General features: G+C 42.3%; 1 protein-coding gene and 1 long non-coding RNA gene across 8 annotated transcripts in view; one reads left to right on the forward strand and one right to left on the reverse strand.

Moving 5' to 3' along the window:
- PGAP1 (post-GPI attachment to proteins inositol deacylase 1) overlaps nt 1-13,709 on the reverse strand; it is an 84,478-nt gene extending 70,769 nt beyond the window's left edge. The window contains exons 1-5 of one of the 4 annotated variants that reach the window (XM_075934246.1): nt 13,274-13,709; nt 7,396-7,549; nt 4,544-4,719; nt 3,648-3,819; nt 1,618-1,778 (exon numbers count right to left, since the gene is read on the reverse strand). In XM_075934246.1, the coding sequence (XP_075790361.1) occupies nt 1,618-1,778; nt 3,648-3,819; nt 4,544-4,719; nt 7,396-7,549; nt 13,274-13,405 (795 nt within the window). In that variant the 5' untranslated portion in view covers nt 13,406-13,709. The remainder of the gene's footprint in view (nt 1-1,617; nt 1,779-3,647; nt 3,820-4,543; nt 4,720-7,395; nt 7,550-13,273) is intronic. The other 3 variants (XM_075934243.1, XM_014570887.3, XM_075934245.1) reach the window with 3 other exon arrangements.
- Nucleotides 13,061-15,204, forward strand: part of LOC112544926 (uncharacterized) — a 50,772-nt gene continuing 48,628 nt past the window's right edge. For all 4 annotated transcript variants that reach the window (XR_012905395.1, XR_012905396.1, XR_012905398.1 and 1 more), the window contains exon 1: nt 13,061-13,276. This is a non-coding gene — a long non-coding RNA (uncharacterized LOC112544926). The remainder of the gene's footprint in view (nt 13,277-15,204) is intronic.

The following is a 15,204-nucleotide window of genomic DNA, read 5'->3' on the forward strand; positions in this document are numbered from 1 at the left end:
CGTAACCTGGGGACTGCCTGTATTTGGAAGTGGCATGGGGGAGGGGGAAGGAAAGAAAGCTGGACTTGTAAAAAGCAAGATTCCATTTAGCATTTCACAGGTTAAAACCAACATTTTAAATTTTAACCAGAACTCAAATGATAGCCATGAGAGATCATGGAGCACAGTTGCAACATGCTATTTAAAAGAAATGCACATTAGTGCCTTTGTGTTTTTCACCACCTGAAAAATATAAAGGTAGAGTCTCATGTACAGCATTTTGTAATAGCTCATCTTTGAGGTGACAAATGAAAAGATAGCTGCTGGGAGGTCTGTACCAAAACAAAAAGGATGCACATTTATTATCAAAAAGAGATGATACTCTTGACTACTGCCACCACCTGGCTATTCAGAATCAGATTTGACCTCAAGTAAATCACTCCATAATTCCAATGGGGTTGATGGAGATAGAAATATAAATCTAGGCATTATCAGCATAGCAATGACACCATGTAACATTCCTGAATATACTGTTGTCAATCCCTGGTACTCCTTGTTCAGCATGGCTATGTCTACACTACAAGGTTTTTGCGTCAGAGAGTATGCTAATGATGGACTCATTAGCATGAGTTGCGATGTCATTAGCATATTTTCTGCCAATGCTTTTTGCGCAAGAAGCAGTGTAGCCGCTTCTGTTTTGTGCAAAAACCCATTTTGCCTCTCGAGAAGCATAAGGATCTTGAGCAAAAGGGTTTTTTTTGTACAAAATGGAAGTGAGGCATAAGGATCTGGTGCAAAAAGGGGTTTTTGCACAAAACGGAAGTGGCTACACTGCTTTTTGTGTGTGCAAAAACACCTTGCGCAAAAAGCATCGGCAGAAAATATGCTAATGACATCACGACTCATGCTAATGAGTCCGTCAATAGCATACTCTGCCGCAAAAACCTTGTAGTGTAGACAAAGCCCATATGTATACGAGACCACCACTATGGAACAGCAAATGAAAAAAAAACCTTTGGTTATTCTCTTAGGCTTGGTCTACACTAGACCAGGCAGGTCAGTTTAAGGTACGCAATTCCAGCTACACAAAATACGTACCTGGAATTGGCTTACCTTAAGCCAAGCCACAGTGGCATCCACACAGCAGGGGGCCAATGGGAGCAAACACTCTTATTGATTTCCCTTACTCCTTGCAGAACAAGGGGTACCTGATGGTGGCCCACTAAATCAAAGACTAGAAGATCAATCTCCGGAGGGCCAATCTTCTCGCAAGTATACACATGCCCTTAGTTCCAAAAAACTGAGTTCTCTTATAAAGCAGTTTAAAGAAAAATAAAATTCCCTGTTATTACTAGTGATGCAAGTTACTTTAAATCTATCATATCTGAGTATTATGAAGTGGAGTGGAAAAAATAACTGCAAAATTAAATATTTTCCTCCACCTCACCCTTGGGCTTCAAAGTGATCTCAAAGAGATCTTGGCAGATCTCATGATCACGTGTTCTTTTAAATTTAGTAATATTGCAATAAAAACTGATTATACTATGCCACACATTCTGTATTCAGACACAGGTACATAGACCCCATAAATAGTTAACATACCACCATTGGAAGACAATTAGAAAAAAAAGATTTTACCACAACAAATAAGGCACTGCTATGTTGACTTAATCCAGGCAGAAAAGCAAGTCCTGAACGAACTTGGTAATCTCTAAATCCTCCAGCCACAGAAAGGGTAGTTAGATTTCTTACATCTTGGGCCTTTAAAATCCAATGATTGTTTACAGCTGTATAAAAATCTTTGAAAAATTGAAAACAGATTAAAATTCACTTCATATAAAGAAACAGCAGAATTTTTTTCACAGCATTTAGTAAAAAAGTTTTTTGTGAGCAAGCCTGGTAGCATACCCAGCAGTCATGTTTCTATTCCCATATTTTAGTCCTGTATTAGAAATCTACATTATTTCTGTACCCAATGCATGGATGATCAGGCAAATCAGATGTTACTAAGCCTTTTTATATCAGCAGAGAAGGTTCCAATATTTAGTCTCATGACAAGAAAGGTTAAACATGAACCAAATCACTCTACAAAACCCTGTAATGGCTTGTACAGGTTGAACCTCACTAGTCCGGCACCCTCAGGAACTGAACAGTGCCAAACCAGAGAATTTGCCAGACCATGAGAGGTCAATATTGTCTAGCAGCATTACCTACATTTCCACTGATTAGTGGGCTGTTAGAAGACATTTAGGGGTAAAATAGAGCTAAATAACAGCACAGAACACAGAGCCAGGATTGGTGGCTATAAACAAACTTTATGGGACCACAGGAAACTTGGCCACACACTCACGATAAGTGGACATCCAGCTAACTAAAATCATGCTGGACCATGGATGTTGGTGGACCAGAGACTGCCAGACTAGAGAATTTCAACCTGTAATTAGTGATCAAAAATTACACTAGGAAGGCTAGGTGGAAGTATGCATTTGTGATATTAGTCAACAGTGGGAGGAGAAATTAATAGAAAGGCAGCAGTGAGAGCATTGATATAATGTTAATACAGTAATTCTTTTCTCCTTTTTGGTACTGCAGATTTGGGGGTTTTGTGTGATCTGCACACGTTTAATGAGGAGCAATATTTGTATTTAATATTCTCATTGCCCTCCCAAATTCTTTTGAGTTCCCTCAAAGGACCGGGATGAAACATGGCATATTGTATAAAAAGTAACAGAATAAATAGCTATTCAGTCAGAAGGGAAGGTGATTTTGAGTATGAAGGTTTAACACAAAGCAGCACTCACTCATGGGGGAAACAAGAAATTATTTTGACTGGTAATTTACAAGGTTCCATATTCTATTTTCTGTGTAACTGATGGAAAGTAAGCAGTTGTCCCACTACATGAAAAGCCAAGTTAAAAGCGGCTAGACAATACTTTGACATGTGATATTGACAGATGTTCTGGTTCTATCAAACAGGAGTAGAAGAGTATAGCATCTAAGAACGTATCTCTTTTTTCATAACACCATCTTTTCAGGACCCACTGATACAACAGATTCTCATATACACTAGGGATGTTAAAAAGAGGACAATTTTGTAACCGTGTAACTGCTTAAAAATCTCAGAAGTTACAGTTACATACACAGGGCAGCAGCCAGCTCCCCAGGAGCCAGTGTGCACCAGAACCAGCTTTTAAGTTGGCTCCTGTCACATAACAGCTCCCATCTGCTGCCTTGCATCCAGGGAGTCAGCTGCCACCTCATTCTGCTGCTTCTGTATCAGAGGCAACAGCATGGGATGACAGCTAGCTCCCTGGAAGCTGGTGCATGCTGGGAGCAGGGCTGCAGGCACACGGAAGTGGGACTGCAGGTGCGAGCCAATGTGCACTGGGAGATGGCTTTTATATCAGAGGCATTCAACTTCCGGCACACACTGGCTGCCACCCCACGCTGCTGCCTATGATATAAAGGCAGCAGTGCAGGGCGGCAGCTGGTTTCTCAGAAGATGGTTTGTGCCAGGAGCCAGCTTTTAAGCCAGCTGCCAGTGGGCACCAGTTCCCCCAGAGTTGGCTGCTGCCCCCATGCTGCTAGCTCTGATACACACTTAAGCATTAAGAAACAAACAGATAAAGCCCAATGCAACATGACGATCTGAACTGAAGTAAACTTACCAGTAAGATATTTGTCTAAAGGCATTACAGGTGCAACATGAGGCGTAGCTTGTGTAATGAGAAGGTTTATAAGTTCAGGCTTAAAATTCTTTAGCGTGAGCAATGCTCTTGCAACAAGACCACCCATGGAATGACCTACTATCACAACACTTTTTGGTGCATATTCTTGGTCCTTGAGGAAAAGAAAAGAAAATCACTCCAAGTTAGAATGTGAGAACATTCATTTAAATAATTATATGAAAATTATGAAAATATTAATATGTCATTTCATTATCAGTTGTACATTTCTCTGAAATTGATCATGTTGCTCAAAGAAAATAGCCTGATTTAATAGTTCAACTGCTTGTTACTAACTGACCCATATTTTAGATGCTATGGTCTTCCAAAAATCACTTAATAAACTCAGGCTTATCACAAGGAAAATTCAGATTGTAGGAAGAGCTATACTTCAGAAACTGTAGTTTATAGCTGTTATAATTAAGATTTTTAAAAGAGCAGGCCAACACATAAATTTTGGTAAGAGGAATGTTTTATAAAACTGTATTAAACATTAAAATAAACAATTCTGGAAACATCAGCCAGCCTACTGCAATTCTACTTAAAAATTACATATACATGGAAATATTTATTTTATTTAAAAACAATGCAAAACCTACCCAAAGGCTTTGGGTGCTCTCACTATCAGACAACACAATCCAAAAATTGTTTACTACATCAAAATTAAAGCAGGAGTATTTTTCACTTGTCTACATAATTTACTCCACATAATTAACAGCCAATATATTTATAACAATTTAAAATTTCCACCCTACAATTTCCCATTGAACAAAAATCCCATCTCAAGTTTCTTAGGAGAAAAGGAAAAACACAAAATATAGTTCATCTGTATACCTTACCTTGTACAGCTTAAGAATTACTTTAATGCACTCATGCACAAATCTAGTTTGTCTTTGCAGACTACCACCATAGAGTGCAACCAATTCCTCGTTAAAATTGACAGTATAGAAATTGAAGTGGTACTTGAAGTCAATGTCTTCTGCTTTTCTAAGTGCTATAGAGCCAAGAGAACGCACTGAAAAAAGAAATTGCACTAGTTAATCACTGAAACCACCTCTCTTGTCAATAATACTATTCTACAATGAATTCTCCAGTACAAACACTATATAGCTGGTCCAAAACAAAGTATAGGTTGAACCTCTAAAATCTGGGCCTCGCTGGTCTGGCTACATCCGGAGGACCATAGATATTGATGGACCAGAGAGCACCCCGGCTGGTTAGGTTCAGGAGTAGAGCCTGGGCTGGGCCAACGGCAGCAGAGCTGACATGGTGAGGAGCACAGCTTTGTCTTTACTGTCTTTATTCACCCTGGAAACACCCTCTCACTGTGGAGATTCAGGTATTGAACAAATTCAATGAGCCCTGCTGAAAAAGCTAAGCCACAGATATTCAAAGCACTGAACAGACATTAAATAATTCCTATAGCACTCCGGAAAGATTAGTAGATTTTAAAACTGAGCAGAACATAAATAATCTAATCTGATTACCTTTATAATACAGGCCACAGAATTCTGTCCATTATTACTGTAGTGAGCCCAAAAACTTGTACTTGACTAAGATATCTTCTAGAAAAGAATCCAGTCTTGAACTGAATTGAAAAGAGAGGGGCTCCACCACTTTCCTTGGTAGTTTGTTCCAACGGTAAATCAATCTCACTGTTAATGTTGTACCTTATTTCTAATACAAATTTGTCTGGTTTTAACTTCCAGCCACTAGTCTTTGTTATGCCTCTCTCCCTTAGATTAAAGAGATCTTTAGTATCAATATTTTCTCCCCGTAACAGTACATACACACTTTAAGCAAGTCTCTTCTTGATCTTTTTGCCTTACAATAAGGCATTTTTGCAGCTACAGGTGGGACCTTGCTGGTCCAGCACTCTTGGATCCTGAGTGGTCCCAAACCATGGAGTTTACCAGACCAGGGGAGGTCAAGGCTCCACTTCCAGCTCTGCTTCCCACTGTCAGCCCCATATCCCACAGACCCACCCAGGAATAGGACTGTGCTCCTCACCACTGGGGGAGCAAGTCTGGGCTGTTCTCTCAGCCACCAGCACCACTGCCTCTGGCTGGGCCAGGGCTCCACTTCCACTGTTCCAACCTGGCTAGGACTATGCTCCCAGGTGCCGGCCCCACTGCCTCTCACTCAGGAATGGCTGTGCTCCTCACTGTACCTACCCAACTGGGGTTGTGCTCCCTGTCTCCGCTGGCTGGTGCTATGCTTCCGGGTGCTGGCTCTGTTGCTTTCTGCCCACCGTACTGACCTTGCTGCTGCCAGGGCTGTGCTTCCCACTGCCAGCCCCAGCCCCTGAACCTGCCAACCAGGACAGGCAGCAATATGCATGGTCTTGCTGGACCAGAGAGTGCCAGATATTAGAGGTTTAACATGTATCAAATAGTCGATGTGGCTTTTCTCTCTCCAAATCTTCAATATTCTTTTTAAAATGGAGATACCAGAACTGGATGTAGTATTCTATTAGCAGTCTCACAAACACAACTCATAGTGATAAAATCACCTCACTACTCTTCTGTTTATACATCCAAGCAGCACATGAGCTCTTGTTGTCCCAGCATTGTGCTGAGGGCTCTGTTTGTTCACTATGTTCCCAAAATCCTCATCAGAATCACAGCTTTCCACCAATACATTTCCCCCATTCTGTAGGTACAACTTGAATTTTTTTGTTCCTAGATATGTCATCTTCAGTTTGGTTGCAATAATATACATTTTGTTTGAGTGGGCCCAAATTACCAAGTGATCCAGATCACTCTGTATGTTTCCCTTTGACTCATAACTGGTCTCTCTCTGCATTGCTGTATTTTCAAAAAAACCTAATCAGTTCACAATGGGATTTGTACTACTTTAAACATAATTACAAATGTCTATTTGGCATCTTGTGTGATGATTAAGTAATCTTCTTTGGCTATCATTGCCCTTTAAGTATGTTTTCTATAACTATAAATTATAAAATATTTTATTAAGTCATTAAAACTAAGTAAGTTTAAACTCAGTCAAAAAATTAATAAAGCACCTTTAAAGGTTAAAAAATTCAGCATAATTTATTTATTGTCTGAGTGTATAAGGCTTATATACTCAGCTTTTTAAAAATATTTCACTTACCTAACAAACTATTTTGGGACATATACTAATTGTTTACAAAATTGCTGGGGGGATTTAACATTGCCATTAGAGCTCTGAGTAATTCTGTTTCAAAGCACTTCATAAAACTAGAGTAATGGTCTAATGAAGAATGACTGTCTTCAGAATAACACTGATTATGCTACATTTAATTAGTTAATGTTTACACAGCATTTTCAAAACCATAAAGCATTGCTTAACTACAAAGAACTCACATATCTTCATTTTTCTCTAAAAACGTACAACCATTACTTCCAATCTCTGAATGGAATGAAGTATATAAGGGGATAATGAGTTTATAGAGAATGTAGATACAGATACTTGAAGTCTTGGAACAACATGCCCTGGTGGATCCACTCACCCGTTAGGTAACTAGCAGGGGATCGGAAACTGCTTTTGTAGATTGGAGGAGTTGAGACTCATTTTTAAGGAATCTAAAACCTAAGAGTGTCTTTCTTTGGTAATATTCCACATAAAGGCAGGAAGAGTTTAGTTTAACTTAAAAAATAAGATAATACTTTTTATATAACTATCAAAATTCAAATTACTATATTCCTACCTTGTTTGTAACTCCCACCATTCCCAGGAAGGAAAAGAACTGGAATTCCTGTCAATATCAGATTTTTGTTTTCTTCTGCATAATTCCCTTCACCATAGAGATAGAGCTCATAGGTTGGATAGCGTCTGGATATTTTCTTAGGTAGTTTTATTTTCTGTGACAAGAAATACATATGGTTAAACATATAGTATCTCACTAAAATTAATGGATCTTTTACAATTCCTACAAATTCAAGATACTGGACTTCTAAAATACAAATTAACAGTAACTATAAAAGAAGCAATTTGCATCATTACAGGAAAAGTGTTTTATACTGCAGCTAATACTCTTTTCTCTGTACAATTTTTAGCAATCTTATTGTAACTTTAATCAATTTGGTGGTTGTATTTTTTATAACAGAGAAGCTCATCATCTTGACTAACAATTACCTGGACGGGTGAAATACATTAGCTTCTGTTTACTGTTTTAACTTCAGAAGAGCAAGTGCATATACTGCAGCAAGCAAGAAGACATATGTTTTTACAGCAATGTATTGTAGTTTATGTATTACATATTTCTTTATGTTTGTATATTAAGTTTTTCTGTAAGACAATACAAAATGTTAATAAGATAAAAAAATAATTAGTTGTTTTATTTGTTATTTTTGCTATATATATAACCAATAGCTTAAGCCAACTACAGGCAATAGTAGCTAGAAAATAAGATCCTAATCCAAATTGCACTAAAGTCGATAAACTCCCATTTACTTTAGTAAGCTTTAAATCATCGGACTAGATCCAGCTCACCTACGGCTTTGATCCGGCTCATGACGCAGTTCCAGGCCCTGCCCCCTAGCATGTTGCCTCGGAGCAGGAGAATTGGGAGAGCCCTTCTAACTGCTTCAATTTAAAGGTCTTGCTTCTTTCCCGCACCTTCCATAGCAGCCATGGGGAAGGCACAAGCCCTTTAAATATAAACAGTTGAAAGGGCTCGCATCTCTGGCTCCCTAGCTAAGCGCTAGAGGCATGGGGAGCTGCGAGCCCTTTTTAGTGCTTCTCTTTAAAGGGCTCATGTCTTCTCTGCCCGTCAGGTAGCATTGCCTAGTAGCGATGAGGAACACGAGAGCTCTTTAAATCGAAACAGCTGGAAGGGATTGCGCATCTCCAGCAACATGCTAGAGGCACAGGAAGCTGCATGCCCTTTCAGCTGTTGCTATTTAAAGGGCTCTTGCATTCCCTACAGCTGCTAGGCAACGCCTTTCCTGACAGGTGCAGGGAAGGCACCAGCCCTTTAAATAAAAGCACTTAAAAGGGCTTGCAGTTCCTGGCTCCTCTAACGTGTCACTAGGGAGCCAGACACACAAACCCTTTCAACTGCTTCTATTTAAAGGGCTCGCCTGCTAGCAGCTACCCGACAGGTGCAAGCCCTTTAAACTAGGGATATTAAATATCAAGTAATTGACTTAAATTAGTCGATAGAGCATCTCTGGCTTTGAAATGTAGCAGCAGCCCCACTTCAAAGGCAAAAGCGCCATGTGGAGCCTGGGGTCAGCTAGGGACTCCTGCTGACCCTGGGCTTCATGCGGCGCTGCCATTTTGAAATGCCGTGGGGAGCCTGGCTTTTCAGCAGTGGAGTCCCCAGCTGATCCCGGGCTCCACATGGCGCTGCTGCTTGGAAATGCTGCATGCAGCCAGGGGACACCTCAGCTGGCCCTAGACTGCATGCAGTGTTTCAAAGCAGCGGTGCGGTATGGAACCCAGGGTCTGGCCCCAGGCACTACGCGGTGCTGCTGCTTTGAAGTACCCCTCCACTTTCCCCCCTTGCTGCCTCTTTCCGATAGAGGCAGCAAGGGATGGGGAAGCAACTAGTCATTCACGTCCCTACTTCAAACACAAGCAATTGCAAAGGTCCCACTGGCCTGTTGCCTGGGAGCTGCTGGGGCGGCATGAGCCTTTTCAACTGCTTCTATTAAAAGGGCTTGTGCCTGCCAGGCAGCTGCCAGACAACAGGTTAGCAGTAGGGGCCAAGAGTTGCAAGCCCTGTTATATGAAATCTAAGCCTCCACCCCAGACAACTCTGGGAGGAAGCTAGCCCCTGGCACTCTCCCCTCCTAAGTTATTTTGAAATACCTTAGTCCATGTCTACACAACAGACAGTTATTTCAAAATAACATTGAAATCCTGTCAAGCTGGAGAACTTCTTACTCCGACTCCTGTAAGCCTCATTGTACAAGGAGTAAGGGAAGTCAGAGTGCTCTGTTTCTAAACAAGTGCCGTGTAGATGCTCCCAATTTCAAAATAAGCTACGAAATTAACGTAGCTCAATTTGCATATCTTATTTTGATTTAAGCCCTACTGTGTTGATGCACCCTAAATGAATAGATTAAGAATCATCATATTTTGTCATGTTAAATTTAGGTGGTTGTTACCCCAAAATTCTCACTGAAGACCACCCAGGATTACACTATTATGCACACACACAGAAAGAGGAGCTTCTCAGAGAGTTTCTGCCACCTGCTCTTTCCTTTTATTGCCTCTGTACAATTCCTGTGACTCATACACATTTGTCACCAGGGAGCATGTCCAGATTTCCCTTGATCCTGGTCTCAGGGCAGCATTATCTCCTTGATTGGTCTGATAACTCATCACCTGGCTCTACATGCTCAGCCTTGCAGTTTCTAATCCCAAACACACAATAGTCTCCATTCATACACACACATTCCTATTTCAGGGGAGAATGCAGTTCAGAGCAAGTTACAAGCAGAGTGGATGAAAGTTACAAAGTTTCAAGGTTTTACAAAGATTACAGAATTGCAAGGTTTAACACAGATTACAAGGAGTTGCAGAGTTTAAAAGGCAATGTGTCTGAAACAATTCCAAGCTTCAGAGTAAAGAAGTGGGCTGTGCCCAAGAAAACTCATGATACCATCTACATGTTTTATTAGATGATGAGCTTTCGTGGGTCAGACCCACTTCCTCAGATCAAATAGTGGAAGAAAATAGTCACAACCATATATACCAAAGGATACAATTTTAAAAAAATGAACACATATGAAAAGGACAAATCACATTTCAGAACAGAAGGGTAATGCGGGGGGGGGGGGGGGGGGGGAGGGAGAGGCGGAAGGAAGGTAAATGTCTGTGAGTTAATGATATTAGAGGTGGGGAAAGGTAAATGTTTGTGAGCTAATGGTATTAGAGGTGATAATTGGGGAAGCTATCTTTGTAATCCCCCTTCTGTTCTGAAATGTGATTTGTCCTTTTCATATGTGTTCATTTTTTTAAAATTGTATCCTTTGGTATATATGGTTGTGACTATTTTCTTCCACTATTTGATCTGAGGAAGTGGGTCTGGCCCACAAAAGCTCATCATCTAATAAACCATCTTGTTAGTCTTTAAAGTGCTACATAGTCCTGTATTTTGTTTCAGCTACACCAGACTAACACGGCTACATTTCTATCTACATGTTTTGTTAGTCTATAAAGTGCTACCAGACCATTTGGTTTTTTTCTGTAACAGACTAACTCAGCTATCCCCTGAAGCTTCAGAGAATCATTTACAAATCATCAGTAATGAAGTGCTTCAGAAGACAATGCCTCTTCCCCCCAGCAATGCAGTCAGCAGGATGTTTTTGTCAGTCTCTAAATCATGTGTTGGCAGGACCTTAGGGTTTAGTTTATTTCCAGAAAATCCATGTGTAAAATCAAGTAACAGCTCGGGTGGAGGCTTTATGCAACAGTTGTATGTGCCTCAGGCTAGTTTCCATGTCATTATTAATTTTTGCGACATGGCTAGTATATATTGGATGCTTGAAAATAAGAAATCTTATTTGTGATAAATGTACGTTTTGTGATGTAGATACTTGCCACTTAAAGTCAGGCAAAATAGTGGTAATATATACCAAATTATTGTCTAATAACTTTTTGCCATTGCCAGCCTTAGCTACATTAAATGGGCACTTCGATGATAAAAGGCAAGATGGATTTTGTTCTGTGTACGTACAACACCTGGCACAATGGGCTCCTGCTTTATGACTGATGTTCCTAAGAGCTACATGCATCTGACGAAGTGGGTCTTTGCCCACGAAAGCTTATGCTCCTACACTTCAGTTAGTCTATAAGGTGCCACAGGACTCCTCGTCACTCCTAAGAGCTACAGTAATACAAACAATAAATAAATGCATACCTAAGCCATCCAGATTACCTCATTTTCTTTCCCCACACTTTTTTCTCCCAAAAACAACAAAAGCCAGATACTTTGAAGACTGAACATTTTATAATGTTTCTTTCTAACTATGACTTCAGACATACTGCTAAGGCAGCACGGGGAAGCTTGCACTATCACTGCTTGTTCTACCACTGTAACATAAAACTTGCTTATAAAACAGAATGAGAATTTAAATGCTAACAATAAATGAAGAGAACAGTCATGTTGGTGGGTGTTAATTTCAGACAACTTCTAGTTCTATCATCAAAACAGAGATTTTGGCAATTACATATCGTCTGGTAGTACTAGGTTGACTGCAGATGAAGGTGGTTTTTGTCACTGGTAGTTCTGCACACTATATTTAGTGATAGAAATGTAGCCGTGTTAGTCTGGGGTAGTTGAAGCAAAATGCAGGACAATGTAGCACTTTAAAGACTAACAAGATGGTTTATTAGATGATGAGCTTTCGTGGGCCAGACCCACTTCCTCAGATCAAATAGTGGAAGAAAGTAGTCACAACCATATATACCAAAGGATACAATTAAAAAAAATGAACAAATAGGAAAAGGACAAATCACATTGCAGAACAGAAGGGGGATGCGGGGGTGAGAAGGGGGAGGAAGGAAGGTAAGTGTCTGTGAATTGCTGATATTAAAGGTAGGGAGAGTGGGATGTTTGTGAGTTAATGGTATTACAGGTGATAATTGGGGAAACTGTCTTGGTAATGGGTGAGAAAGTTCAAAGACTTGTTAAGTCCTTGTTGGCAAGTGTCGAATTTTAACATGAATGACAGTTCAGAGGATTCCCTTATCACTGCTTGTTCTACCACTGTAACATAAAACTTGCTTATAAGACAGAATGAGAATTTAAATGCTAACAATAAATGAAGAGAACAGTCATGCTGGTGGGTGTTAATTTCAGACAACTTCTAGTTCTATCATCAAAACAGAGATTTTGGCAATTACATATCGTCTGGTAGTACTAGGTTGACTGCAGGTGAAGGTGGTTTTTGTCACTGGTAGTCCTGCACACTATATTTAAACATCCTAACTGCATACATGATTGTGTTTAATGAGGTGATCACTTAAGCAAGCTAGTCCATGCATTTACATTAAGTAAACCTTCTCTTGTGCTTTCCTTTTTTAAAGTGACAGTGTCCAAGTTAGCAGACCCTAAAATTAATTAATTAATGTGCTGCTTATTTGATTAGACTAGGGATGTGACAACGAACACAAAGCTTCACGGTTACAGGCAAGCGGGTCTCCTCTCCACCCCCCAGCTGCTGCCTGTGTATCAGAGGCAACAGCATGGGCAGGAGGGAAGAGTAGACGGCAGCTGCTGCTCGCAGGGAACCAACTTGGTACCCATCTGCAGACGTGCACTCTCTACGGCCGTGGTCACCCACAGAGAGCGGGAAGAAAAAGCGCCCCGCCCGGTGTGTTTGCCACGTGCATGTGGCTGCATTCAGCCCCTCCCCCATTTCACCCACGCGCCGGCACAGTGACCGCTGTTCGCCGTGCCACAGGTCTCGCGGCTTGTCTAGATTAGAACGCTCTGCCCAACGGCCCTTCCCTCGCGCGGCGGCTGAGGCGGGGCGCTCCCAGCCAACGGCCTCTGAGGAGCCAGTTACCGCTCAGGGCTGACACGCCGGAAGCGGCCGGGCGGGAAGAGGCGAGGCCCGCCGCGCACTCACCAGGTACTCGGGGTACTCGTACATGTACGTCATGCTGCAACGGTTCTCCTCGTGCAGGAAGAGCACGTCCCGCACGCCCAGCAGCGCCAGCGCCGCCAGCGCCCCGTAGAACAGCGCGGCCCCCCCGCCCATCTTCCCCCCACAGAGCGAGCCCCGCGTCGCCCGCCAGCGCCACGCGCCGGTCACGCGAGGGAGGGGCAGAGCAGGTCTCCTGAGGGGGCGGGGCCGCCGCACTCACGTGGAGCGCGCCGGCCATGATGGGGAGGTCACACCTGGCGGGGCCTGTCAGCCATGTTGGAGAGGGCGGGAATTGGTCGGCAACACGCGCATGCTCGCTTGGGAAAATCAACGTCGGCCGAAAAGCGGGGAGGGGCCCTGCTGGCGTCGGTGGTAGGCCGGGGAGAAAGTCACGAGGCTGGAAGCCCATTGGTTCTGCTGAGCTGCCCTCGCCTCCTTCACAAAACCATCCCGGCTGCGTCTACACTGGCATGAATTTCCGGAAGTGCTTAAAACAGAACAGTTTCCCTTATAAGTATTTCCGGAAAAACACGTCTACACTGGCAGGCTGCTTGTCCGGAAAAGCATCCGTGGCCAATGTAGACGCGCTTTTCCGGAAAAGAGCCCCGATTGTCATTTCCGCGCTCGGGGCTTTTTTCCGGAAAAGACGACTGGGCTGTCTACACTGGCCCTTTTCCGGAACAGTGTTCCGGAATAAGGACTTATGCCCGAGTGGGAGCAGAATAGTTTTTCCGGAATAGCGGCTGATTTTGTACAGTTCAACCTCGTTGCTTTTCCAGAAATTTAAGGGGCAGTGTAGACAGCTCGCAGCTTATTCCGGAAAAGCGGCTGATTTTCCGGAATAAGTGGCCCAATGTAGACACAGCCCCAAAGTGCAGGATTGAGTGGTGAGGGGGGAATTCAACAATCCAGACATATGTTGGGAAATGAACGCAGAAGGGCACAGATTATCCAACAAGTTCTCTGACTACACCAGAGACAATTTTTTATTTCAGAGGGGTGAGAAAGTTCCAGGCGGGGAGGGGGAGCTGTTCTTGATTAGATTTTAACAAATAGGGAGGAACTGGTTGAAAATCTGGAAGTGGAAGGCAGCTTAGGAGAAAGTGATCGTGAAATCATAGAGTTCATAATTCTGAGGAATGGTAGAAGGGAGAACAACAATATAGAGACAATGGATTTCAGGAAGGCAGATTTTAGTAAATTCAGAGAGCTGATAGGTAAACTCAGAGAGCCCCTGGGAAGCAACACTAAGGCTATGTTTACACTGCAAGCTTTTTGCATAAGAACAGCTGTTCTTGCGCAAAAACTTGCAGAGCATCTACCCTGCATGCGTATTCTTGTGCAAATTAATTTACAGTAAAGCATTGGAAAACAGGGCTTCTTGCACAAGAGTTATTCCTCTCCCTACGAGGAATAAGCCCTCTTGCGCAAGAGCTGTTCCACAAGAAGGCAGTGTAGACAGGCAATGGGTTTCTTGTGCAAGAAAGCCCTATGGCTAAAATGGCTATCAGAACTTTCTTGCGCAAGAGAGCGTCCACACTGCCATGGACGCACGTGCACAAAAGCACATCTCTTCCACAAAGGCACATGACAGTGTGGATGCACTCTTGGGGAAGACCTTTTGCACAAGAACTCTTGTGTAAAACAGTTCTTGTGTAAGAAGCCTGCAGTGTAGATGTAGCCTAAGAGTACATCTACCTTGGTTGGGTTTTTTTTTCTGGAAAAGCTATGCAAGTAGCACTCTGCCTTTGCATAGCTTCTTCCATTTTTTTTGGAAGAGGCTTTTCTACCATTTGGCCCCATCTATACCACTAGGCCACTCCAGAACCCTTCAGGGCATCTCTTCTCCTGCCTTTCTAATGCCAGAGCCTGCTCCATTCCAGGGAAAACTGGTGTTGGCAGAGGATAGGCGC

This window comes from Pelodiscus sinensis, chromosome 7, assembly GCF_049634645.1.
Source record: "Pelodiscus sinensis isolate JC-2024 chromosome 7, ASM4963464v1, whole genome shotgun sequence".
Taxonomy (NCBI): Eukaryota; Metazoa; Chordata; order Testudines; family Trionychidae; genus Pelodiscus; species Pelodiscus sinensis.